A 25,526-nucleotide genomic window follows, 5' to 3' on the forward strand; every position below is an offset into this window, starting at 1 on the left:
ATTTTGATTCAGTCCAATCATTGTTCAAATGGGTTTACCACTTGTTAGCTGTCTGACTTAAGGAAATTGACTTACCTTGTCTGAACTTCAGTCTTTTCATCTCCTAAAATGGGAGTATTAATATCTATCAAATGACAGTGTTCATTCATTGGTTCAACAAATATTTATTGAGCATCTTTGTACCAAACACTGTATTATATGCTGGTGAGTAAAGTAATAATACATGAAAGCTTGTAGCAAAGTACCTGGCAGAATTTGTTTCCTTCTCAATTTCTGTGGCATTAGTCCTGAAGGCTTCTGGTTACTTTAGGTAATTGTATGTGTTGGAAATGAAAACGAAAAACCATTAGTCCTTTCTCCCCCCAGATACTTCCAGACTTTAGAGATAGACATTGGCAGTTCTTGGCCTGTTTGTACTCAATTAGAAAACAGCCCAGGGGAACAGTTACTGATGGGGTAGCTGGACAACTGACAACTCAGGTGGGCACCAGGAGCAAGCCAAGTTCGTCTACCCTAGTCTATTCCCTAACTTAGATCAGATCCCCTGTGTGAAAAGAAAGTAGGAAATGTTGCCAGTACCTGGCGGGAGAGTTCAGGACCTTTACCATTCAGAGTGGCCAGCCAGTGCAGGCTGTGTGGAGAGAAAGACGTACTCACGAAACCTGGGTAAGCCAGGGGTAGCTGTCAGCAAGGCAGGCTGGCCCGAGCTCTGCTGGCCTCTTGCCGGTGGCCTGGCCCTGTTGGCAGATCTAGGTACAGAGGAGACATTGTCCTCAGTATTCTCCAGGGGGCCGTGGAGCCTCTCTGCTCTGCCAAGAGCCATGATTCTTCTTTAGTACATACGCGCTGGTACCTTATCCTGGGCACAGCTGGGCTTTGCTAGCCAGACTCTACAGGCGCAATAGCTGGAAACTAAAAGAATCCGTACATAATTACAGGCAGAACAACTGTCAAAAGTAAGGCCCTGGAGAGGTTTGACTTTGCCACTGCTGTGACCCCATTATTTGAGGAGAGGGAAGCTGTTGTTCAGTGCTTGCTTCATACCATTTTGTTGAAAATCCTCAGTCTTTTTGCCCAGTTTCTCTTCAATTTGGAACTTATAAATATGGCCTCCTGAGTCTCAGTGACTACCAGCAGAAGGGAAGCTCTGTTCCTTGCGAGTTATGGTCAAGTGTGATGAAGAACGAAGGCTCTATTGCTGGTTGCAAGCGTGGATTGAAACCCGGCTCCACACGCTCCAGCTCTTGACCCTTGGCCAAGTTATTTAACCTCTCTGTCCTAATGTCTCAGCCCACATCACGAAACAGCGACAAACACAACCCTTGGGCATATAGAGGGGGTCACTTTAAGGAATCAGTAAGATTGTGTATGTAAATTATTTGGCATGTAGTAGATGCTCAACAGTTGTTCATTTCTAGCTGCTCCCCTTGGACCCTAGAATTGTGTTAATAAATTTGTGTTACCTCATAAGTAAGACTCTGGCCCTAGGAGCCAGAATGCCTGAGTTTGGCCCTGCCTCTTACTAGTCACTTGGTGTTTGGATATCTTACTGGGCCTCTCTGTGCCTCAGTCTTCCCAGTGTAAAATGAGGGTAATATAGGACCTGCACCATAGGGCTCTTGTGAGGGTGAAATGGATTACTACTACATGGAAAGCACTCTTAATGCAGTAAGTGTTAGTTCCTGATTTGTGGTGCTGGTGGGCACGATATTAGCGAGGAGAGCTCAAAATGAAATAGTAACAGATATTTCCAGAAACATAGTGGCCAAAGTGAAAAGGATTGAGAATGACTGGCTTTTTTATTAATTGGTTGTTGATTCAAATGCTTTGAACCAAAGCTTATAGTACTTCTGAGGACAGAAGAGACTTCTGCTCTGTGTCTGGAAATTCAGCCCCTTCTTGTGAATGGTTGTGCCTCTGATTAGTTTGTTCTTATTGTAGCTCTCAGGTGCTGTGGCCTAACTGAGGAGAGGGCATATTGACCTTTCTGAAATCCATCCTTGAGCTCCCCTCAACTTCAAACGCAGTTTTTACAGGCTTGTTATTCCCCTCTGGTCTGATGCTGAAGTGTCCTCATTACCCAGCTGTCACTCTCAGTTGGCCTGATTGACCAGAACCACTTCCCGCCAGCTTGCCTGACCTGCTCACCTCCTAGGAGGTTACTCACCAGGCGGGGGTGGGGGGTGGTGGGGGTGGGGGTGGGGGTGGGGAGGAGGGTTAGGAAGCTGACTCTCCCCTGCTTCTGCAGTGCTGGGCTGTTCTGTCACCCAGTTGGTTGTTGGCTGCTGGTTCTGACATAGACAAGGCTCAAAGTATGGAAGATGTTCTATGTGAACTTCAGCTTCCTAGAAGAGCTTGTGGGAGTTGACTGGTAATTCCCAGAGATGGCCACTTACAGGCCTTCAGCAAATGTTGGTTGAATGGGTGAAGAGTTTATTGTTTGAAATTGAGGTTCCCACCCCCATTAGCTTCTTTTTGCTTCCATTGTTCCATGTGTAAGAGCTTACCCTCTGCCTGTTAAACCCCAGTAAGCTCAGATCCAAGTGGCTTTTTTCCTTTCCACCAGTTGCCTTCTCTTTAGCTGGCAGAGATGGGGTTAAGAATTGTTGGCAGCTAATCCACCTTAGTTTGAGGCCTGCTCGTGCTGATCTGGAAGAATGACTGGAATTTAAGGGGGAGGGGAAGAGGTATTCTGACCTCTGCAGGCCCTCCAAGCAGCATTCCCTGTTCACTTTCTCCCACTGAACTAGTAGCCAGAGTACCCCCAGGTCACTTCTTTTGTCCACACCCTTTCAGCCTTTTTAAGAACCTGGGAGCAGGCTGGGGCTACTTGGGTTTCTTCTGTTGATGTTGAATATTATGTATTTTGTTCTCATCTCTCTCGAACATTTTCTCTTTTCCCCCCACCCCCATTCCTCTCATCTGCTCAACTGCCCTCCTGCTCCCCAAACTCCGCAGGTCTGAGTGCATCAATAAGTTCGCTTCAGTCTTTGGGACAATGCCTCTTAAGGTGGTGGAGCACCGTGCTGACCCTGTCCTGTACAAAGACGACTTCCCTGAGAAACTGAAGAGCTTCCCCAACATCGGCAGCTTATAAACCTGCCAAGGCTGGAGGTCTGAACATTAGCCTTGGACAAAGGAAGAGCACAACAGCCTCCCCAGCACTTCTGATTGAGGTTAGGGACGTTGGAGTGGAAGATTGACATACTGGATCTTGACATGTACCCCTTGACCTACTTTCTCAAGAATGGGAACCTCAGGAGGATACCAGCACCTTGAGCTGGGCATGCTCTGTTCAGGGGTTTCTATGATCTCTCATGGTGTCTTTTTGAAGATGCCAAGCAGAAGCCTTGGAGGCGCGCTCCAGGTTTCTGTCCAGCTCAGTCTCCTTGGTTTCCAGTTCTGACAGAACCATCCAAAAGAAACTTCACTGACTGGAAGACTGCTGAGGAGAGAAACCTACCAGCCCATTTTAGATTCAAGGAATCATGGAGAAAATACCCATATCTCACTTTTAGTTATTTCAAATCAGTGAGTTCTTCGGAGGAAAAGCCACGCTCAGAATTTGGTGCAAAATCCAAACATCGTAGTGGGATTTGACATACAGGGTAAGGCAAATGTTGTTCTTATGGAAGATAATACAATAATTAAAAATAATAATACAAGAATAAACTCTTCACGTACTTGCAACTGCAAACCTACTCTTGCCCCACCCTGTGCACCTGGAACCTGGGGCACTGGACTCATGCACAGAGAAGCATCATCTGCTGAGCTGGGATCCTATAAGCTCCTTGAACTATTCCTATTTGGTTTGGCTTTTTGATATGATTAAAATTGTTTTTTACTCCTTTTTCTACTATGTCTAAAACAGTGATTATCGGTGGTCTAAGGAACATCTTTTGTGTATTTAACTAGATCTTCTCTTACCTCCCATCTGCGTCCACGTCTGGGAAGACACAGCCAGGAGGAATATCTGGTGCCTTGTGTACCAATCAAACAGAGTAAGATCCCCAAACTAAGCATTCTAGGAGAAGATGTTTCCCAAAACCTTCAAAGGTTTTGTTTGTTCCCTTATTAGGTACGGCCAGTCTTTTGTAGCTATTCTCAGGGAAAAACAGAGGGTCACCAATAGCCATACACTGAGTCACTCTAGCAAGTACCATGCTGTGAAAGTTGAGGGAGTTGTTACCCCACCCCAAGGGGATGCCAGAGCTTCCCTCATTCTCTTGGTATAAACGTAACGTTAGCCAGGGAGGTTCTGGCTAATGTTAAATGCTGCTATAACAACTGCTTTGCAATAGTTGCTGGTATATTTAAATCATTAAATTTCAGCATTTAGTAATACTGCACATGTGTGAATTATACCTCTTAAGCCCAGTTGATGAACAAATCTACTCTGGCAAATGTTAGATGTTGTGGATTCAAAACAGATTTATCTGGCTCTAATATTAAGATTAGCCACAGTTTGGGCTTTAGCCATAACATATGTCCCCAGAACACAAAATATAGAACAATTTGCCTGGAATATGGATGTAATTACTGAAACCTAGTTGTATGCCAGTCCAAGTCACTAGTACATCCTATTGTTCTGTTGAGTGACACAAAGGTGAGCAGTGATGATGCTGTCGTGTTTGACCTTGTCATTTTTGCAAGTCACTTCACATGTGCCGATGAACTTCGAGAGGTCAGAGAAAAATTTGTGCAGTAGTAAAATTGGAAGTGGAAATCATGAGAGTTTTGCTTTTCATGTTAAAGAGTGAAAGAATTGTGGACTTCTAGGTGGAAGAAATGAGGGACCATCTCATTCAGTTCATTCACTGTGCAGAGGCAGACACTGAAGCTGTGACTTTTTCGACATAGTGCAGTGCAAATATGGGTGCTCAAGAAATACTTTTTATTTGGATAGTTACATACTAGTCAGGGCGTATGGGAAGGCATTTTGTCTCATATCCCTAATACTGGGGGTGGTAGGATAGGAACCAAGAGAAAGTGATTTCTTTTGTCACTCAGATACCAGTAGCTGACAGTACCACTGACCTTTTGGACAGCACTCTAGCTTGCTTTTCAGGTTTGGGGCAGATGGGGGGAGAGCCTCGCATTTAAGTAGGCGCTAGAAGTCAGGAGTGGTGCTCATGTTACTTTATTTAAATCTATTACTTCACCGTGTTCTCCCTCAGCCTGGCTCCTCCAAATGTGTCTGTCCATGTTGACACCACTGAAGGCGCTGCCGTAGTGGCTGGTTTCTCATCCACTTCTCCATCCCAGTGGGTTTTTGTTTTGTTTTTTTCCCCCAAGCCTTGTTAGCCCTTTGATTTTGGAAGAACTCTTTAATCTGAGATCATTGGGAGCCCTGGGGAACTGTGTCAATGTGGTTTTATCACTTTCTTAAGGTCATTGGCCTTCTAAGGGTGTTAAAACTTCAGTTAAAGTACCTCACTACCTCCAGAAATATTGGGAGTTAGATATTACAACATATTATAAAATAATTTCTGTCATAGAATGAGTATTGTATCCTAGGCACTTGAAACTGACCTTGAAGGTTGTCTCCTGTGAGCAGACAGGCATATAGACTGTGATCATGACTCAGGGATTCAGAGGGTCTAGCACTACACCCCCTTGTGAGTGGATTTCTGAGCTGCTCACCAGCAGGCCTCACCCATGAGCTTGGTTCTCAATCATCTGCTCTTGGGATGCCACAGGGCCTGGTTTCAGAAGCAGAACAATAATACTAATGAAAACGTCCTGTCCAGCCCTATAGCAGACAACAGCTGGGTTTAGATTAAGAAATCTTTTTTAAGAAAGTGCATCCTACTAGCCTGCATGGAAGATGAACCTGAGCTGGCCCAGCCCCCATCTGTGTACTCGATCACTGCCTTGCCCCTCGGAGGGGCCGCTTATAGAGCAAGGTCAGAAGCACTTTTTTGCAGGCTAACATTAGCGTTAATGTTCTTGTGTATGTTCCCAAGCCTCACACATGTTTAGGCAGGAACCTCCTTTTCTGGAAAAGTTAAAGAGGAAAATATCAGTTTGTGTTCTCAGACTCTCTGGTTCTTTCCTGCAGATGGTGCTGTATTGTGTCCTCTTGGTACTCAGTGTCATGATGTTCAAAATTGACCACTCTGGCTCTGCACCACTGCCTGCGTGCTTCCAACTGGGCCTCACACCTGTGCTTCTTAGGGGCTAGTTTCTCTCCAACCTTTGGGAAAAAGTGACAATCATCCTGGCCTGTGTTGACCAGGACTGGGAGCTGGAAGAGGCAGCTCCCTCTTTGCTCTCATTTGCCAGAGGAATTGCTAATAACGCCACGATTTTAACTGCTTCCTAGTACGGTAGTCTAATTGGAGTGTGAAGTATTCCTACCACTGGAAGACAGTATGTTTCTAGCCACAAGTTCTGAAGATATGACTGCTGGGTTAAAATCCCAGGCCTTTAATGGCTTTCCGCCGAGGTAGAATGAGGAAGCAGATACAGCGGAAACCAGGCTAAGGAAGTGGTTCGTTCCGGTGCGACACTCCCTGGGTTTGCAGGTGGAAGATCTGTGGCAACCCAGCTTCAAGAGGAGAGGTTTGGGGTGTTGGAAGTTTCCTATGAACCACCCATTCTGAGCCTGGTGGGTTTCTTTAGATTTGGGGGCAGTAGCTTCTTTTTGGGTAGGCTGCTTTTTCCATTTCTCTTGGCCCAGGTAATCTGTTGCAGCAAAAGAAGCCACAGTGGGCTGTTCCCCCAGCAGCTCTGGCACAGAGAGGCAGAGACAGAGTGCTAACCTGGCCCCAGCTACTTCCAGCCACTTCCTGAGGAGCAGCTCTGGCAGCAGCGCCAACCATGTTGGCAGGCAGCTGCCATCCAGGAAGACTTTGGAAGCAATTTGAGCTTTCCACTGCAGGGCTCAGAGGCAGTGAAACCTGTGGGGCCTGTCTGCTCACCTCATCCCAGAGCTCTGTTCCAAGCCCTGGGCTCCCATCCTAGGCTGGTGTTTGATCCTCACTACTTTCTGCTTCTAAGTAAAATCCAGGACAGCTTCTGGCCTCATTATGCCAACCGTGAACAGGCTTCAGGGAGCTGCTCCTGGCAGTAGAAAGTTAGGCTGCCAGGACCCCACTCTCAATTTAGGATGTTCCCTCTCTCTCTAGAATGGTGATTCTAAGCTCAACTCAGCCTCTCTCCCACCTCCATTAGTGGACTCGGGGATCCCCAGCCTCAGGCTTTGTGACTTCCAGGTTCCTGGAGAAGGTGTATGGGTCTATACAGCCAGCTTTGGGCCATGGATTTTTAATGTCAGGCCCATCATTTCTGGCAACACAGGGAAGGCGACGGGAGAGTTTGACCCCCTCTCCTAGCTTGAAAGGGTGACTGACGATCGGCGGTATCTGGCATTTCATGTTTTCAAATTTACAACCTTTTTGGGGTAGAGCTTTTTCCCTCCTCCTTCTCCCAACTAGTTGGGCCTCGGATTGCATTTCTTCCCAGCCCCCCTGAGGGCACAGGTTGTCAGGAGGAAGACAGAGAAGGGGAAAGATGCCTCTGTGGTTTTTGAGAGGTACCAGGCAGCTGTGGCTACTAGACGTTTCCTCAGCAAAGCACCAGTTTGTCTGCAGTTCATCAAGAGCTGCATGTGGGGTGAGAGCTGTCTGCAGAGCTGGGACTGGAATCATTGTTTTAGACCTAAGCCGCAGGTCAGATCATAGGGCCTTGCCTTCAGAACAGACATTCTTCGAGTTATGATTTTTCAAATTCACATGCTGTGGAATTTATACACATTCAGTAGAAACCATACTTCACATTTTGAATTCTGATCTTTTTCCAGGCTTAGCATTATGCAGTAACAATACTCTCATGTGATGCTGGGCGGCAGCAAGATGATTTCGCTCAGAAATATGTTCTGAGCACATTTAAGGTAGGTGAGACTAAGCTATGATATTCACTGGGGTAGATGTATTCAATGTATTTTTGACTTAATGATATTTTCAGCTTCCTGTGGGTTTATCAAGATTTAACCCCATCGTAAGTTGAGGGTCATCACTTATCTATTTGGGCTTTTATGTGTAGCTGCCAACTTGTATCATTAGCTAAACCCAAGGATAAAAATGAATGTCTGTTTTTCTGGCAATTACAGCTGAAGAACAGCCAACTAGTTCGTGAGCCAGGTGAGGTAGGAGCACTTATTCAGTCATTCAGTTTTTCTAATTGTGCATTCATTCATCAAAATATACTCTTTGCCAGGCTCTGTACTAGATCTGGGGGATAGAACTGAATAAGACACTGTCCTGATCTCAAGGAGCTCTCATTCTAGTGGGATCTCCTGAGCTCTGTAGGATGGTGTCAGCCCATTAGTGGCCTAGGACTCTGCACACATAGGTTTTTGTCCTAACTGCAAATGAGTATTCATTAACACCATCTTTTTTGGTGCCTGGAGGATGCAAAGATTTTTTCATTTCCTCTTCTCATAATGCCTTCCCTTAAGTTGTATCCTTGCCCTTCCTTGGCCTTGAGGGAGTCCACTCCCATGCCTTAGTTTCCTCAACCAGAAATGGGACACAGCAAGAGCACTTTGATTCGGGGTGATGAGATGGAATGACGTATCAGATCGCTTCTCAGTCTCTTAACCAGGGCCTTTACCAGATTGTACCTGATGATGCTGGCAGCCAGCCCTCTTCCGGCCCCTATTTCTGTTACCAGAGAGCTTGTGGGTCTGGATCCTATCTGGCCCCGTCAGGGTGGATTACCGAGTGAGCAGTTCTTTTGCCCCAGTCCCTTTCCTGTGCTATAAATAAGCCCCATGTTTATTTTCTTATGTTATTGAAATGAGAACTTGGGATCTGGGCCTCTTGACGAGTCAGGAGAGCGTCCATCCGGTGCCTGGTGAGGGCCCTGCCTGCCTGGCTGCTGTCTGAAGCTATTTGGAATCCTCCCCCTATGTTTTGGATGTGGCTTAATTTCAATAGTAAGGGCTGTATGCAGCCCTGTATCTGCTGATTTTCAGGTTTCAGCTTTCTTCCAGCTTCACTGCCTGCTTAGAAGTGAAGTTGTGTTTCTCATTAAGGGGATAACAGCCACAATTGAAGTAATTAACAAAAATTGTGCATTGGTGACAGCAGTTCCTATAGGATTTCCAATAGCCTTTCTCTGGTAGATCCTGAGGGGCTTACCTTCATCCTCCTTCTGCATCCCTTGCACCCAATCTCTTTCCTTGTTTTCTGGAGATAGTCCCAGTAATTTCTCTCCTAACAGCCTGGAGGCTTGTTCTTGTTACCAGTTTGGTTTGGTGTATTGACAGCTTGGCCAGATGAGGACTCCATTAGCTCCATCATCTGCAGTGCATGGAAGATGCGAGGATTTTCTTCATCTTGGTACATCTTTCCCGTTGCACCTTGGCCCTTTTGTAGAATTTACAAGGAGGAATATCCATTAGTAACAGCTTGATGCTCCTTTGGTCCCATGGTTACTATGCTATCTCAGTGGAGAAGGTGACCTAAGACAGCCTTGGGAGAAAAAGGAAACTCACCACCCAGCGCAACGTATTATATGCTGTGTGGAAATCTGGAAATTCAGAAATTCTCCAAGTTAGGACTTCCTAAGGAGTGATTTCTGGCTTCTTCAGGCTTTGAGAACGCATCGGAAGTGTCCAGTGAGACTGAACTGGACACAGCATTGTCTGTTAGCACTGGGGCTAAAGATCATTATCTTCTCAGGGTGGTGTAGCCCGGTAAGTCACTCAGCAGGGAAATCTTTGTGGACACAGCCTGACCCTTGAAGTCTATTAATGAGGAGAAGTACATCTAACAACCAGATTTAGTTCACTTTTAGAGAAGGGACCAGGAGAAAACAAATTTTCACTCGTGAAAATTTTAGTCTATTGACTCAAAAAACTTGATGGGATGGATTCACTTAATATGTATTGAGCACATACTGTATGCCAGATACTGTTCTTAGTGTGAGGATTCTGCACTGAATGAAACAAAGTACTTGCTCTCATCAAATGTACATTCTAAGAAGGATGACAAACCAAACAACTGAGGGAATATAACTTCAAAGGGTGAAAAATGCCATGAAGAAGATGAAGCAGAGTAAGGGGAGATGGTTACTTGGGCATGAGGAGGCATTTTAGGTGGGTCAGCCAGAAGTGACATTTTAGCACAGATCTAAAAGAGTGGACCGTGAGGATACCAGGTGGAGGGAAGAGCTAGGATGAAGGCCTTCAGGCAGGCACAAGCGTGGCTTGTTTTAAGAACAGCAAGAACCCCTGTGTGGCTGCAGTGTATTGAGTGTGGAGAGCATGGTTAAAATGATGGCAGAAAAGTAGGCCAGGGTGAAGTTGTGTTAGGACTGTGTAGCCAAAAGTATTCTAGATTTTTATTGTGTGATGGGAAGACACTGAAAGGTTTTAAGCAAAGGAATGACATTTGGTTTTATTTTTTTTTAAAAAAAGATTATTTCAGCTACTGTGTGGAGAATAGGCTGTGGGGAGTAAGAATGAAAGGAGTGGAATCGGAGCTATTTTAGAATCCAAGTCAGAGACAGGGTGGCTTAGCCAAGGATGGTAGCAGCAGAGATGGTGAGACATTATATTGGGAGTGGACGCTAATGGATTTACTAATGAACATAGTTAAAAACAGTGGAGGATTCGCAGCTAACTTAGTGATACTATTAACTGAAATATAGTGGACTGGCAGGGATGAGGGCAGGGAAAATCAAAAGCTCCACTTTAGACATGCTGGGTTTGCAGTGTCTACTGGACATCTAAGGGGTATGTAATTTAAATATATATAGAACTTGGGCGAAAAGTTAAGACTGAAAATATAGAATCATAGGACTAGACAAAATTACCCAGAGAGTATAGTGGAGAAGAAAAAAAGGACTGGGGCCTTATTACTGGGTCCATTCTAACATTTTCAAGTAGAGAAGGAAAAGAACGGAAAAGGAAGTTGAGTTGCCAGTGAGTTAGGAAGGTAACTGTGAGATAGACTGTGATAAAGATACACACTAAAAACATGTTTTAAAGGCATAGTTAATGAGACAATACTGGAGATGGAATACCAGAAAAAAATTTTTTTAATAAAAAGGCAAGAAAAGAATAAAGAACAGGTGTAGCAAATAAAAAACAAGAGAGTAGACTTAAACCCAAACATATCGATAATTACATTAAATTTAAATGGTCTAAACACTCTAATCAAAGGGCAGAGATTATTATTCTGAATTAAACAGCAAGAGCAATTATATGTGACCTACAAAGAAAATACTATAAAGTACAGCTTTAAAAGGGTAGGAAAAGATATACTAGATAAATATGAATCATAAAAAGCAATTATATTAATAAAGGATAAAATGAACTTCAAAATGAAATTTTGACATGGAAAAAGGAATATTTAATGATAAAAGGATCAACTCAAGAACAAAGAATAGGTACTTCTAAATGTGTAGCACTGCCTAACAGGCCTTCAAAATATGTAAAGCAAAAACTAAAAACTGAAAGCAAAATAGGAAATCTACAATTATATTGGGATGTTTTGGATTGATAGAACAAGCTGATTGAAAGATCTAGATGACCACCTTGACTGAATGACAGTTACAGAACACTATCCACCAATAACTGAGTACACATGCTTCTCAAGTGCACATGCAACTTTCCCACAAATGAACTGCATTATATGACAAGTCTTAATAGTTTTAGAGGAAATGAAAACATAAGTATGTTCTCTGATCACAGTGGAATTAAATCAGAAATCAATAACAGATATATGGGGAAATCCCCAGTAGTTGGAAATGAAATAACATATTTCTAAACAATGCAGGGGTTAAGAAAGACACAAAGAAAATTAGAAAATATTTTGGACTGAAATGAAAACACGATGTATTTAAATGTGTAGGGTAGAGTACTTGGAGATGTGTAACTTGAAGTGCTTATATTAGAAATTAAAGAACTAATTACAGTGACTTAAGCTTCTACCTTAAACTTAAGCAAATTAAATCCAAAATAAATAGGAGACAGAAAGATTAAAGAGTAGAAGTAAACGAAATAGAAAATGGAGAAAAATCAAAAACTGGTTTTTTGAAAAGATCAATAAATGCTCTAGACTGTTCAAGGAAGAAAAGATACAAATTACCAATATTGGGGGTCAAAAGGTACAGATTCTACAAATATTAAAGGGAATACACATGAACAGCTTTATACTGAAAAATTATACAACATAGGTAAAATGGACACAATATTTGAAAGACAAATTGACAAAACTACCTCAAGAGGAAGCAAAACCTGAATAACGCTGTATCTGCTGAAGCAATCAGATCCATAATTTAAGACTTCCCGCAAAGAAAAATCCAAGTCACATAGTTTTACTAGCAAATTCTATCCTACAATTAAGGAAGAAGTAATACCAATCTTATACAAACTCTTTTCAGAAAATAGAAAATATGTGGCCATTATTACGCTGATATTAAAGCCAGACAAAAACATTACAACAAAAGAAAACTGCAGACCAATAGCCCTCCTGAACATAGATAAAAGCCTTAACAAATATTAGCAAATTGAATCCATCAATATATGGAAAGAGTGATACCATGTGATTACAGAATACAAGGTTGGTCTAACATTTGAAAATCAATATAGTTCTCAATAGAATAAAGGAGAATAACCATATGATTATTTCAATAGATCTAGAAAAGGCCTTTGACAAAATTCAACCCCCATTCATAGGAGCTTTATTCATAATAGCCAAGAAAGGGAACCCCCGCAAATGTTTAACAGCAGATGAATAGACAGACAGCGGTACATCCATTCAATGGAATACAACTAAGCAGTAAAAATAAACAACTACTGAGACACACAACATGGATGAGTTTCCAAAATAGGTGAGCAAAAGAAGCCAGGTACAAAAGAGTGTATACTGTACGTACCTATGCATGTACTCTTGCAAAAATAAGTAAGTTCCACTTGGGTGAAGTTTTACAACAGGCAAAATTAGTGTGATAGAAAGTAGATTAACAGTTGCCTGGGGCTGGGGGTTGACTGGGATGATGTACAAGGGACTTTTTTGGGGGGGTGAGGGGAACATTCTACAATTTGAGGTGATTGTTATATACGTGTATGCATTTGTCCAGACTCATCCAACTCTGCACTTAAAATTGGTGCATTTTATGTTATATAAATTATACCTCAATACAGATGATTATTTTTTAAATGGTGGTTAAAATCTGTCATCTTTCACAATTTTTTGGTTTTGTCATGGACCCGTATCTCTTTCCCTCCTGAGCCTGGATGATTTCTTAGGGCCTTAGGAGCTAGGCTGTCTCATGTCATATTGCCTCAATTTAGTGTTTTTGGCTGTGTTCTTGAGGTGGAAGGCAGACTTACCAGCCATCTAGCTGACATTTATTAAGCTCTTGCTATGCTACTGTGCCAGGTGGTACAGACAGACAGGTGAAGAAAACACCATTTCCACCTTTGAGGAGCTTGTAACCATATTAATAAGCACAGGAGATAAATCCCTATGGTCCTGTCTACTGTATAAGACAGCATGTGATTAGGGTGAATTGCACACATTCCCTGCTATGGAAGGAGAGTGATCACTTCTGACTTGTGAAGGAGGTGGCACTTGAGGTGGGCTTTGGAGAATGAATAAGTGGGGGCAAGCAGTAGGTGGACAGAGGTGTGGGGAGGATGGGGCAGGCACTTTGAGCTGAGAGGAGTAACAGGAAACAGGTGGGGAAGTATAATGGAATTCCAGAGTTGCAGGAGCACTGAGTCCAGGTCGGGGAATTAGAAAAGGTGAGCTGGACAGGAGTTTGGGGCTCAACAGAAGAGCTGGGATGTCCGTCTGTTGGCAGTGTGCAGGGTTTTTAGGTGATGGTTCAGCTAAGGATGTGATCGGTGCTGGTCTTTGGCATCGTCACGTTGCCATCAGTATTGATGGAGTGGAGCAGGGTGGGACTAGGGTGGGAAGTAACCACCTGGCAGCTTAGGTAGAAAGTAACATGGCACTGAACTGAGCGGTTGCTGGGCCCATTTGGGAACTTGCTGGACCCACTGAGACCCTCTGGGATAAGGGGGTGGGAAGAGCAGCCACTTGTCTATTTCCGCGTCTTCCCCTCACCCCTATAACACTTCCCACGCTGCTTGTTACAGGCTGAATCACATACCCTCATAAAATTCATATACTGAAGCCCTAACCACCGGTCAGGCCTATAGGAGCTAATAAAGGTTAAGTAAGGTCATATGGGTGGGGTCTTAATTTGATAAGACTAGTGTCCTAAGAAAAGGAAGACACCAGAGCTTTCTGCCTGAGCACAGAGGAAAGGCCCAGTGAGGGTGCAGTGAGAAGGTGGCCGTCTGCAGGCCAGGAAGGGAGGCCTCACAAAAACTGAGGCTGCCAGCACCTTGCTCATGGACTTCAGTCCCCAGGACTGTAAGAAAATAAATATCTATTCTTTAAGCCACCCAGTGTGTGGCAGTTTGTCATGGCAGCCTGAGTAGGTGAATAAGTACACTGCTTACCACCAGATCCCTTGCCAATCCCATGGATAGAACATTGGGGTTCCCGGTGCTTCATAGTAAGTATGGTGACACACTCTGAACAGTACCCGAGTCTTTGGCACTCTGCCCTTAGCCGCTTAGATGGAAGTCAGCCCCATGGCCCCTCCCAACCACCAGGGTGCATGAGTCCTCCTGTCGCCACAGCTTTTCATGATTTCCAAATATTTTAAACCCTTTGGGCTTTCTCACTACCTTTTGAGATGAGCAAGAGAGTTGGTGTCCGCATTTTACAGGTGAAGACATTGAAAATCAGAATTTTAGTGGCTTGCCTAAAATAACCAAGCTAATAAGTTGCAAAGTTAGTTCTTAAACCCAGGTCTTTCGTCTCTCTCCCTTCAACACATGGCTTCCTGGCTGGTCCTTTCCTTGCTCTCATCTGAACAGAGCTTTTGGTCGAAGCCTGTCTTGGAGAGGAGATAGTGGCTGCCTTTGCATTTCATCCTTCCTCAGGCTCGATCCCCTTCCCTTGTGCCCCCAACACGATACCCTCATTGATTTTCATTTTCTGTAGTGTAACTTGGCCTTAATGTCATAGCAACAGTGAGCTCCTCCTTTCCCACAGAGCTTGGAAATTAGGGGTACAGAGTGGGTAGAGGACAGAGAAGGGCTGGGGAGGGGGCTTGTGGGACAACCCCAGGAGGAACCCTAGGAGCATGGTAAGAATAGTGCAGCCTCTGCACATCTGGACCACACCTCAGCCAGGGAGCCAGGGAGACCTCACACAGGCCCCACAGCAGGTTGGCTCCCAGCTAGTCAAGGCAACACCTTACCACGTGGCTTGCACATGGTCATAAACTGAAGCTCCTTTCGGAAGTTCTCCCTTCCCCAAGCCTGTTGGTCTGTGTTGAGCTAAAAAAAAAAAAAAAAAAAATCAATCTGTTTGGAATCAGAATTCCTGGGAAAATGTCGACTCACACCCATTGTCCCTGGAGCTGGCATGTAGACATTTCTGGGCATGTAGACAGCTTGCAGTATGCCCTATTTTGGGGAACGGGCTGTTTGTGGAGGGCCTGTTCCTTAGCTGCTGAGCATGCGAGTCTGGGCCTCAGTGAGGAGAAAGACCATCTCTACTGCACCACCCGCTCCCCAGCCAGAACAAGAACTGCTGATACATGGCCAGTGAGCTCATGTGTATGACCCCACTTAACCCTCCCCTCTAGTTGGTCACCTGGGCAGGGATAGGACTCAGTCCCCTCCACAGATGTGAGGGCTCGGCCTCAGGTGCTTTGGTGAATGAAGACTACTCTCTGTGCAGGGCTCCCTGGAGGCCTCTTCCTGGGATCACCTTCATGCTGGAAGGCGAGAGAGCACTCCTCTGCAGCAGAGCCTGGGCCTCCCTGCCTGATTATTCATTCTTAGAGCTTTGCTTTAAAAACCACCTGGCTGGACCTCCTGCAAGTTTCCTCAGCCACTAAGAAGGAGAACCCAGGTACAGGACCTGCCTCTGCTGGAGGCCTGTCCTGTGCTGTGTGAAGCAGCCAGGCCTCCCCACCATGGACCTGCATATCCTGGCCCTCTTCCCACTTCCAGAACAACCTCGGTGACATGGAGGGACCGCCATGCCTCCTGTGGAGACTTGGAGGCACAGGCCTTGCTGAACACACTCGAGATTCAGGGCTGCTAAGGAGCTGCTGCTGGGACCCCCTTTTACTGCCTGAGAAGCAGACTGGTAGCCCTGGTTCTTCCCCTACCCGGCTGTGCAGGCGGGTCCCCTGGGATAAGGGGACTGTCCCCGATCCTCACGGGCCATGCACCCCTCTTTGTGCGGGAGCCCTGACCAGCCACCTGTTGTTAATCTAGCCCTGGTAATCCACCCTGCACTGTGTCAGTGGTTCAAAAGGGCACTGTTAGTATTTTTTTGCCGACTTCAATTAACGTGAGATTTCAGAGGCCCCTCTGATCACATTTCATCTGTCACAAGTCAGGAACAAAACAGACAGGTTCCAGTTGAGAGGAGGAAGGAGAAGGAGTTTATTGCAAACAACAACCAAACAGACCATTCGGGCCATGCCCAGCCAAGGGTGCTCGGGGAGCTCCGGCTACTTCCGCTCCCCATCCAGCCCCACTCCTGGGCCCCAAGTCCTCTTCTCATCCATATCCCCTCCCCCAAAAGATGTAAGTGCAATAACTTACTTTAAAGGCAAGAATGCTTCTATTAATATTTTGCTGTAATGTTGTTACATGGTGGTATAGGCAGTAAAACTTTATGGAACCGACCTCATTTTTTTTATACATTTTTTTCTGAATTTTTAATGTATTTTAATATATATTTTTAATATCCACCCCAGGCCATTAAGCTAAAGGAAAAGTTGCGTTTATACAGGGTTAACATATCTTACAATGAGAACAGTCAGTATTGGTTGAGGTTCATGTTCCTTCTGGCGCTCAGCTCTCTTTCCGACCACTGCACACTCAGGTTGTTAGACATCAAAACTGTCCTTCAAAATCAGTAGTATAAAGGCCTAGCTCTATGTCGTAAGAGAAGGGTGGGGGGCGGGCAAGATTAGGTAATGTTCAGGGGACACCTTTCCTCTCTGCAGCATCCGCATGAAGTGAAGCGGGCGGCGCAACTTTGAGACGTAGGGAGTGTGTGGTCTCGATTTTCTCGTTTATGGTCATGGATTATTGTCCTGGGGGCCAGCTTGCCAGCCATCCTACCCAGCTAGGCCTGCTGGCCTCTGCACCTGACAGGGCCATCAAGCTGACCAGAAGCCCCAGGGTGTCTCCCAAGGTGACCTCCCCAAGACCCAGCCCCAGAGAGAGAATAGCACGTGAGCAGGACACTTGGTAGTTTTCTTGGGAAAGTTCCTCTTGTCTACCCAGTGGGAATAAGGGCAGGAAGGACACTGGATCTGGGCCCAGGGTGGCCACAGCAGTGAGTGCCAGGCCCCAGCTCACAGTTGCTGCCCCCCACCCTTTGCAGTGTCTTTGAACTAACCTGGCCTCCATGCTTCCCAGAGCTGGAGGCATGGTGGTGAGAGCTGAAAATCAAGTATAGTTGAAAGAAGTCAGGGAAAGTTACAAAGCCCACGTCCTCCAAGCACTATTGAAGACCTGGGGACAAGCCTCTCTAGGTGCCTTCTCCCAAGCCCTTGCCTCCTTCCCTGCCCCGGGAGCAGGGACAGCATGAGGGTGGCAGCACCTTAGTGTCAAGCCTTGGCTCCAAAGACACTCCCAGCAGGATGAGGGGCTCTCGGTGTTGGGGAGGCTGCCCATTGGCCTGCCTGCTGCCCACCACTTCAGGTCTGCATCGCCATCTCTGTTGAAATCAATGGCCAAAGGAAATCTTCACCTCTGGCTTATTTGCTTAGCAGTGACCCACAGGGCAATGGATTCTCCTCTCTGCCTGCCTTCCAGAGGAAGCCACCTGGCTTGGGAGAGTCCCCAAGCTCGCGTAGGCATCCCAGGAGCTGCTTTGGGGATGCCTCCCACCCTAGAACACAGAAGGCCTGGGCCCAGCCACCTGACTGGGAAAGAACCAGAGAGAAGGCTGAGGAGAGGGAGGCACTCAAGCAGAGAGCTGAGCCACTGGATGAGCTGCGAGTTGTGAGGCTGTGGGGGTGCCTCATGCACCAGCCGCCTGCTGAGGCCGTGGCAAAGCCTGGGCAGCACGACAGGGCTCCACTGTCAGCCTCCTTTGCCTCTGGTTAACCATGGCAGGGCAGTCACTTCTCTACTGGGGGCGGGGTCTTCTCGGCTCCACTGTAAAGAGATTGAACTAACTAGAGTCACCCCCCTACTCCCCCAGCTCAATGATGTGATTGTCAGTGTTAGGCAGGCTCTAGAGGGCAGGGCAGGGCAAGGACAGGCCTGGGGGTAAGTAGCCACCTATGGGGAGATGAACACACATATTTTAATCATTAACACTGGGCTCCGATGGTGGGACGGCAAGCCAGAGCCACAGCTCAACTGCTTCTAACAGAAGCTTTTCCTTCTCAGGCATTTTGGTTGAAATTTGCCTGACTTGAGTCTAGTCCAGCCAGAAAGCAGACACATAGAAAACTGAGAGCCAGGGGTCCCTCCCAGAGGAATCCACCTCGCGCCTGCCCTCTCCCCCCCCTGCTCTGGGGCTTTCTCTGTGTACTGATTCTCTCCTGGTGAAAACACACCTTTGGTGAAAGTTCTTGTGTCCTTCTAGCCACTGGAGCATTTAGGAGACTATTCACAGCCTTAAGCAATTTGCTCCTTTCCCCTGCTAGATTTTGGGGAGTCTGGGTTAGTTTAGTGAACCTCAAACTAGAGAGGCTTCCTAAGAGTGACTCCAAGATCCTCAAACAAATGACACTCGGGAAGCCAAGCCTTCAAGGACATCTAATTCCATGTCCTAGACCCCTGTCATTCTAGAAGATTGATCTCAGAGCTACGGTTTACTAAGAGGCCTGACTGGCATTGAGGGAGGCCGAAGCCAGATCCTTCTCGTCCTATCCTGGAGCTGATGAGAGCATAAGGTTGAGATGGAGCCTGCGATTTCTCCTAAACCCCGAGCAGCTCAAGGCAGGGTATCTCACACCCATCTGCCAACCGCACAGGCTGTCCTGCGTCACAGCCCCCATACCTGACAGGCTCGGGGGCTACCTGCCATGGACCTCCCAGGGCCCTGAAAGGCCTGCCTCAGAGGATGGGTGCTGTGTGCCAGAAGCTTAGGTGATGTCTGGGACTAAGCTGCACGTCTCAAGCCAGGCAAATATGGAGTGACCCCCGCCCCTCCCGAAGGAGGCCTCTTCCTACAGGCAGAGAAATGCACTTCCTGAGGACATCCTGTCCCCACACCTAGAACAGGGCAAGTGACTCGGGAGCTCTGCCCTGCAAGCCCTTCCAGAGGCCAGAGAGAGGGGCTGAGACTTCTGGCCCCCGAGGAAGAAGTGTCAAGGTAGGCTCTGTCTGCCCTCTGCCTAGAAGACCGCAAGCACCCACCTGCGTGGAAGGCTCTGGAAGGTATGGTTATGTGCAGAGACGGCTGCGGGGGGGAGGCAGCCTGAGGCAGCAGCAGCTGCCTTGCCTGCCTGGAGGCCGAGCGTGGACATAGTCCTCCAGCAAGTCCACACCTGCTCCTGACCCTCTGCCGCCATGCCCCCAGGCTCTGGCTTGAGTGTCCCAGGTGTGAGTGCTTCCATGGAGTGACCAGAATGGGATGGGGCAGGGGCTGGGGGGAATGACCCTCCTGGAGGGGCCTGGCTAGATGGAGAACAGAGCTGCCCAACCTGCCCAATGTCGCTGTCATGCTGCCTGCTTCCCCCTCCTGCTCCTCCATCCTGCCTGGAGATGTCAGGTGGCCGAAGAGCAGAGTGTGTGCTCGATCCCCTGCCCCACCTGGACACCTCCCTGTAGCCCCTGCTCTCTCTGGAAGCTTGTCTTTGTCCAGCACCGTGGGTGGTCTGCATTGTCCCCTTGCTGGGCTCACCCAGATCCAGTTTCCGGGGCCCAAGGGCGTGGAGACATGCCCCCACCCTGAATGTCAGCACTACTGGGTGACAGCTGGATTCTTTGGCTCCAGCTCCTCCTCTCTGCCCATTCCCTCTGGGTGTGTCCAGCTTAGGGGACAGCCAGGATGGGGACTCCTCCATTCTAGGTGAAGATGAGGCAGATGCCTTGGGTCCAAAAGGTCAGATCCCATAGGGTTTTAGGAAGAGAAAAGGAGACGGGAGGGCAGCCTGTTCTTCAGACACAGTCACGGGCCTGGTGACCGGGATCCACACGGAAGGATGGACGTGACTGTACCGTTGCTGCTGCTGGGTCTCGATGGGAATTTAAATTTGACTCAGCGGTCAGACCAGGCAGGACGGAGGAGCAGGAGGGGGAAGAAGGGTCTTCAGCTTCTAATGGATGCAAAGCTGTGAAACGGGGCCACCGCTGTCTCCGTTGCCTCCGGCCAGGAGCAGGGGTCTTGGCCTCAGTGCCAGCGAGGGGCAGGGGCCTGCTGTCCCCTCCCTCCCAGCTGTCCACGGGCCTCAGACTTGGGGTGGCTGAAAGTGCTGAGGGTCAGGCCCCTGGCCCAGGCCAGGTTCCCAAGAGGAAAGTCGAGTGGGAGGCTGGGGGCCTGGAAAGCATGGGCGTGGCCAGTGCCCCGAGGTGGGGGAGGGCGCGGGGCTGGGACCAGAGAGGCCCTGTCAGGTGGCCCAGGAGATGGCCGCACTGTGCTCCTTGGCCTTCATGCGGAGGGCTGCGATGCTTGAGGTCTTGCGGTCCGGCTCACCGTTGAGCTCGTAGCCGTTGAGACCTGGGCTGAGGCCTGCTCCGAACAGGCCACCCATGTGCGTTTGGCCCACATGGCTGCCAGCCCCAGAGACACTCAGGAAGTCGGTGACACCACTGGCCCCAGAGCCAGGGGGATGGGCGTGAGGGGACATACAGGCTGGCACCGGGTCACAGGGGACCACGCAGGCTGGCACTGGCGAGGCAGCCCCGTTGTTGCCAATCCAGGACGGGTTCTGAATCTGGGTAGGAGGAGGGGAGAGAAGTCACAGGCTGGCTGGGGTGGGGGTGGGGCCGTACATAGGAGCCCCCCACCTCCCCCCACTTAGGAGCCCATCATTATGATTAAACCATTCTCGAGTGTTTACTTGGGAGCCTCTCTAAACATTAAGGTCATCCAGGTGCCCCCGGAGAGCCTGCGTTTTATGCTTTGGTTACGCTGTTCCCAGGGCCAGGCTAGCAGCAGATAGAAATTCTGTTTTAAGGACTGAACTTCAAACTTCAACAAGGGTCCAGTGACAGGGCTGGGGCACAGCTAACCAGCTGAGGACAGCCCCCACCTTAGCCACTGACTTTCTGATTTTGGACACAGTTGCAGACTCTGTCTCTGTGGACTCATTAAGGTCAGGGGCTGTATCTTACCTCCAGCTCCTTCCAGGCCCAGGACCTCCTAGGTATCTGATAAGTGGGGACCTTTGGCTTTGGGAACATGGGCTCTGGACTTGTAGGTTGTGATGTGGAGAGGGTGGAAGTGGGCGGTGGGGACCTAAATCTCCCAGAAGCCAAAGTCAGTGGCTGAGGATCTCAGATAGAAATGGCTGCCTCAGGAGGTGATGGGCACAGGGACTGAATGGATGGAGCCAGCTGGCCACCCACATGCCTTGGGGTGTGGAGGATGCCCAGGCAGCAGTGGGGGCTGGACTGGATGTCTCATCTCCCATCCATGCAGCTGTGATCCCTCTCCTCTCCCCAGCTTCCACCTCTGGACCCCATTTCCCTCTAAGCATTTATGGGGAGGTAGAGCTGGGGACTCAGCCAAACCTGGAGCAACATTTTTATGGGATGGAATGGGCTCTGGGTCTCCCACATCCTGGTGTAAAGAGGCTCACAGTTGGACTGGGCCTGAGGGAACTTGAAGCCACGAGTCCCATCTCAGAGGACCTCGGTCTTTCTCCGAGGTGCTGGTTCTCAGAGTTCGAGTGGCTTGGGGTTGGAGCAGGCAGCTCGGGGCAGGGACCTACCTGGGCATAGTTCTCAGCTCGAGTAAGGAGAGGCAGCTCATAGGCGGTGGAGAAGTGGGTTCGAACCTGCTGCATCTGCCCAAAACGCTCCCTCTTCCTCCATTTGGCCCTCCGGTTCTGAAACCAGACCTGCAGGACAGAGCAGTTGTCTCAGGGGTCAGGAGGCTGTGCCCTTGGGCAGTGTAGGCTCATCCCATGAGCCCCAGCAGGCCTTGGGCTGCAGATAAGTGCTGCTTCGGTGTCTATCCCCAAGAGCTTACCATCTAGAATGATTGAAGCTGAGAGTCAGGAGAGCAGCTTACCCCCCACTAGCCATGGTGTGACCTTGGCCAGGAGTTTCATTTTTGCTAAGCTTCAGAATCTAGAGCAAGCGAGTGTCACACACAGGAAATGGGTCCCTGGCCACTTAGCATTTATGGAGACGTGTGGCCTAATCTTTGGTGGAGAACTTGATAAACGCCATGAATTCTCCTCCAGAAAATCGATCTACTAGAGACTACCACACAGACGGTTTTCCAAAAGGTCTGTGGCTTCCTGGGGCCAAGCAGCCCAGATTCCTGACCCTCCTGACTCTCTGCAGCATTCTTGTGGGAAATAGTCTCCCAGCTCAGAAACCCCCATGTTAAAGGTCCTGTGGACAACAGGGGCTCAACTGGGCAACACAGGCAGTCAAGGAGGGCTTCTTGGAGATGAGGGCTGGAGCTAGGCCTTGAGTGTTGGCTGGAGGGAGGAAAGTCCAGCCCTGAGTTTAGAGACACCAGGGCACGCTGCCCAATTATGGGGAGTGTGGGGGAGAGGAATCGAGAAAGCAGAAGTCAGACTGTGGGGTCCTCAGATGCCAAGTGGAGGGCTTGTCCTTGGTGCTGTCAGGAGAGGCAGATGCTACAAGTGCTCACTCAGAGGAGGTCCTGATGTTAAGGAGGCTGGAGGCCACCTGTCACTGAACATGGGTGGGTGGAACGTTGGCTTGACTGGGGGCCTGACGGGGAAGGTGATCTCCGAGTCAGGTGAAGGAGCTGAAATCTATGGTGGATGGGTGGGGTCCATTTCCTTTCCTGGAGCATTTCTGGTAGGCTGAGAACTTTCCCAAGGCTCTTGGGCAAGAGCTCACCTGGAACCAGCGACCCCTGCCCTGACTTGGAATCATGGGTGGGAGGGGGAGGTGAGGAGGGATCAGTTTGCAGGCCAGGAATGGCCTGGGGCTGAGTCAGAAGCAGACCTTGGAGCTCCCCAGAGGGAGCTTCCTTTCAGCTTTGCTGTACTCCTGCCAGCTGACCGGGTGCAAGTGGGTACACCCCAGATAGCGTGCTGCCCGCAGCCTTGGAGACAGGGAGCGCAGAGCAGTGACAAGGACCGTGGCTGCAGAGCTGTGAGGAGTCTGGCAGGCTCTCACTGGGCCAGGCACTGAGGGAGCTGGCTTTCCCTTCCCAGTGACCCATGCTGCTGCAAACCAGGTGCATGAGTAGTCTCAGAGGAGGGAGCAGAGCTGGCCTGAGGTGCAGATGGGCTCCCATGAGGCAGCACAGAGGAGGCTACTCAGCCTGCACAGGCTTCAGGCGCAGCCGGGGGGAATGGAGTGCCCACTGAGTGCTGGCATTGTCAAAAGCCTCAGTTCCTGCATCTGGAAAATGGGCCAATATCTGTATTGACATCCCCACAGGGGTGAGGATGGGAGCAGTGGGGGAGACAGATGGGAAATTTTCACGCAGTTCTTAGAGTACTTCACGCTTGTTTGTTTATAGCTCCTGACCTTTCTTACTGTCTTTTGCTAGAGGAAAGGGTCAAAAAAGATGGAGTATATCTATCTCATGTGAATGTGGGGAGGGCGGGGTGAGGAGGGAGCGTGGGGCTGCCTCTCCCTTCCCCCCCAGTCCCAAGTGTGCATGTGCACAAGTGTACACACACCAACACACACGTGTGCACACATGCACACACACACGTACACACGGGCCTGCCGTTTCTTTCAGAGTCGCTCCATTTCCCCCTCCTGGCTCCCGCGCCGGAGAAGCATGCTTCCTGTGCCCTCCCTGGAGACCAGCCCTCTCTTGGGCTTGGGGTCTCAGCCCTGCCCCAGAGCCTGCTGGGAGCCAAGGGCGGGTCAGGTCTCCTCTCTGCGGCTGAAACGGGATCCCCCTTTATCAGCGGCCTGGAATGGTGGACCGGGGGCAGGATGAGAGAATGCATCAGAGGAGCTTGTTTTCATTTCATGTTTAATTTCCTGCAGGCTTAGCTCAGTCTTTCCGCTCCTTCCTCCACCTCCCAGGGTTTTCTGTGGGGGGAGCCGGGGGGAGGGGAGAAGCCCACCGGAGGCATCGAGATATATGGCTTCGTTCTTTCTTTGGGGGTGGGGAGAAGGCAAGAAGAGGTTTAGTTGCCATCAGTGGGGGGGTTCCCCTGTGTCTCTGTAGACTCGGGGTCCCTGTGTGGGAACATAGAGGTAGAGAGGTGCCGGTGAAGGCCTCGAGCAGGTTTGGATGGGCTGGGAGGGACACAGCCAGGAGGGAGGAGGCCGGTGTCCCTAATGGAGCCTGGGATTGAGGGGAGGAGCAGAGTGGGGGGAGATGGAATGTGGGGGGGCTGGGGCTGAGTGTGTGGGAGGAGGAGGCCGGGAGAGGGGAGACCTGGTTATCTAGGAAGATAGATGAGCAGACGAGGGAGAGGCAGCAGGGAGAGCACCGTCTTTGGGAAGGGAGTGGATGGGGTCAGGCTGAGGGCTAAAGATGGAGATGTGGGAGGTGGCCCAGCTGTGGGGGAGCTGGCTGATGGGAGGAGACCTGCCCACCTCCTCCTGCAATTCCTTCCTCCCTGGGCCTCGCCCTGTGCACAAGGCTGGAGCTTTTCTGCCCAGATCGGGGCTTATAAACTAAGTTAGCATCTCTGCTCTTCAACCTCCTCGCACTTAAGTGGGGGGGGGGGGGCAGGGTATCCTCACGGGCCCCTCCTGTGCTGACATTTGCGGATCCTGAGGCTCTGGGTGTCCTTCCATTTCTGACCCCTGGAGCCTGGCACTCTGAGAGCTCCCCCACTGCCTGCCCAGATTCTCTGGGCCCCAAGCCTGTACAACCCCAGGGAGGAGAGCAGGCCACAAGGTCCCGGCCTTCCACTCTGCGTGTCTCACCCCAGGACCACCCCGTTCCCAGGCCCACCCCAGCATGGGCCCACTCCGCACAGGCCTCTCCCCAAGGAACCAACCGTCTTGGCAGAGGCCTTGCTAACCGCAGCCCATCTGGGGCCCGGGCGGGGTGGCCCAGGGCGGGGAAGGCCTCTGTCTTATTGTCTTCAGACACCAGCTGCGTAGATTGGAATCCCAGACAGCAGAGAGAGGCCCCTGCAGCCCCCTGGAGCAGGGCCAAACCCCAGGCTTCTTCCCAGGAAAGGTCCATCTCGGGGGCCCCCATCACCTCCTCCTGTCCCCACCGCCCCTCTACACCAGGCACCTGGCTTCCCACCAGCTGGTTGTGGGCCCCAAACAAACAGCATAGACAAGCAGGGGGTTCTGTCCCCATTCCCTCCGCCCCCCAGGGCACTGCCAGGCTCAGGGCTCAACCCAGAGGTCTGACGCACAT

At 49.3% G+C, this 25,526-nt stretch overlaps 2 protein-coding genes across 3 annotated transcripts in view; one reads left to right on the top strand and one right to left on the bottom strand.

Annotated features, from left to right (window-relative positions):
• EXT2 (exostosin glycosyltransferase 2) overlaps positions 1-3,856 on the top strand; it is a 108,963-nt gene extending 105,107 nt beyond the window's left edge. Inside the window, exon 14 of one of the 2 annotated variants that reach the window (XM_087821820.1) lies at positions 2,959-3,856. In XM_087821820.1, the coding sequence (XP_087677946.1) occupies positions 2,959-3,097 (139 nt within the window). In that variant the 3' untranslated portion in view covers positions 3,098-3,856. The remainder of the gene's footprint in view (positions 1-2,958) is intronic. The other variant, XM_087821819.1, reaches the window with a different exon arrangement.
• Positions 3,857-16,435: 12,579 nt separating this feature from the next.
• The window catches only part of ALX4 (ALX homeobox 4), a 37,732-nt gene continuing 28,641 nt past the window's right edge, over positions 16,436-25,526 (bottom strand). The window contains exons 3-4 of the mRNA XM_016197675.2: positions 21,961-22,089; positions 16,436-20,961 (exon numbers count right to left, since the gene is read on the bottom strand). Coding sequence (XP_016053161.2) covers positions 20,635-20,961; positions 21,961-22,089 — 456 coding nt within the window. The 3' untranslated portion in view covers positions 16,436-20,634. The remainder of the gene's footprint in view (positions 20,962-21,960; positions 22,090-25,526) is intronic.

Source organism: Miniopterus natalensis, chromosome 11 (assembly GCF_054644295.1).
Source record: "Miniopterus natalensis isolate mMinNat1 chromosome 11, mMinNat1.hap1, whole genome shotgun sequence".
Classification (NCBI taxonomy): Eukaryota; Metazoa; Chordata; class Mammalia; order Chiroptera; family Miniopteridae; genus Miniopterus; species Miniopterus natalensis.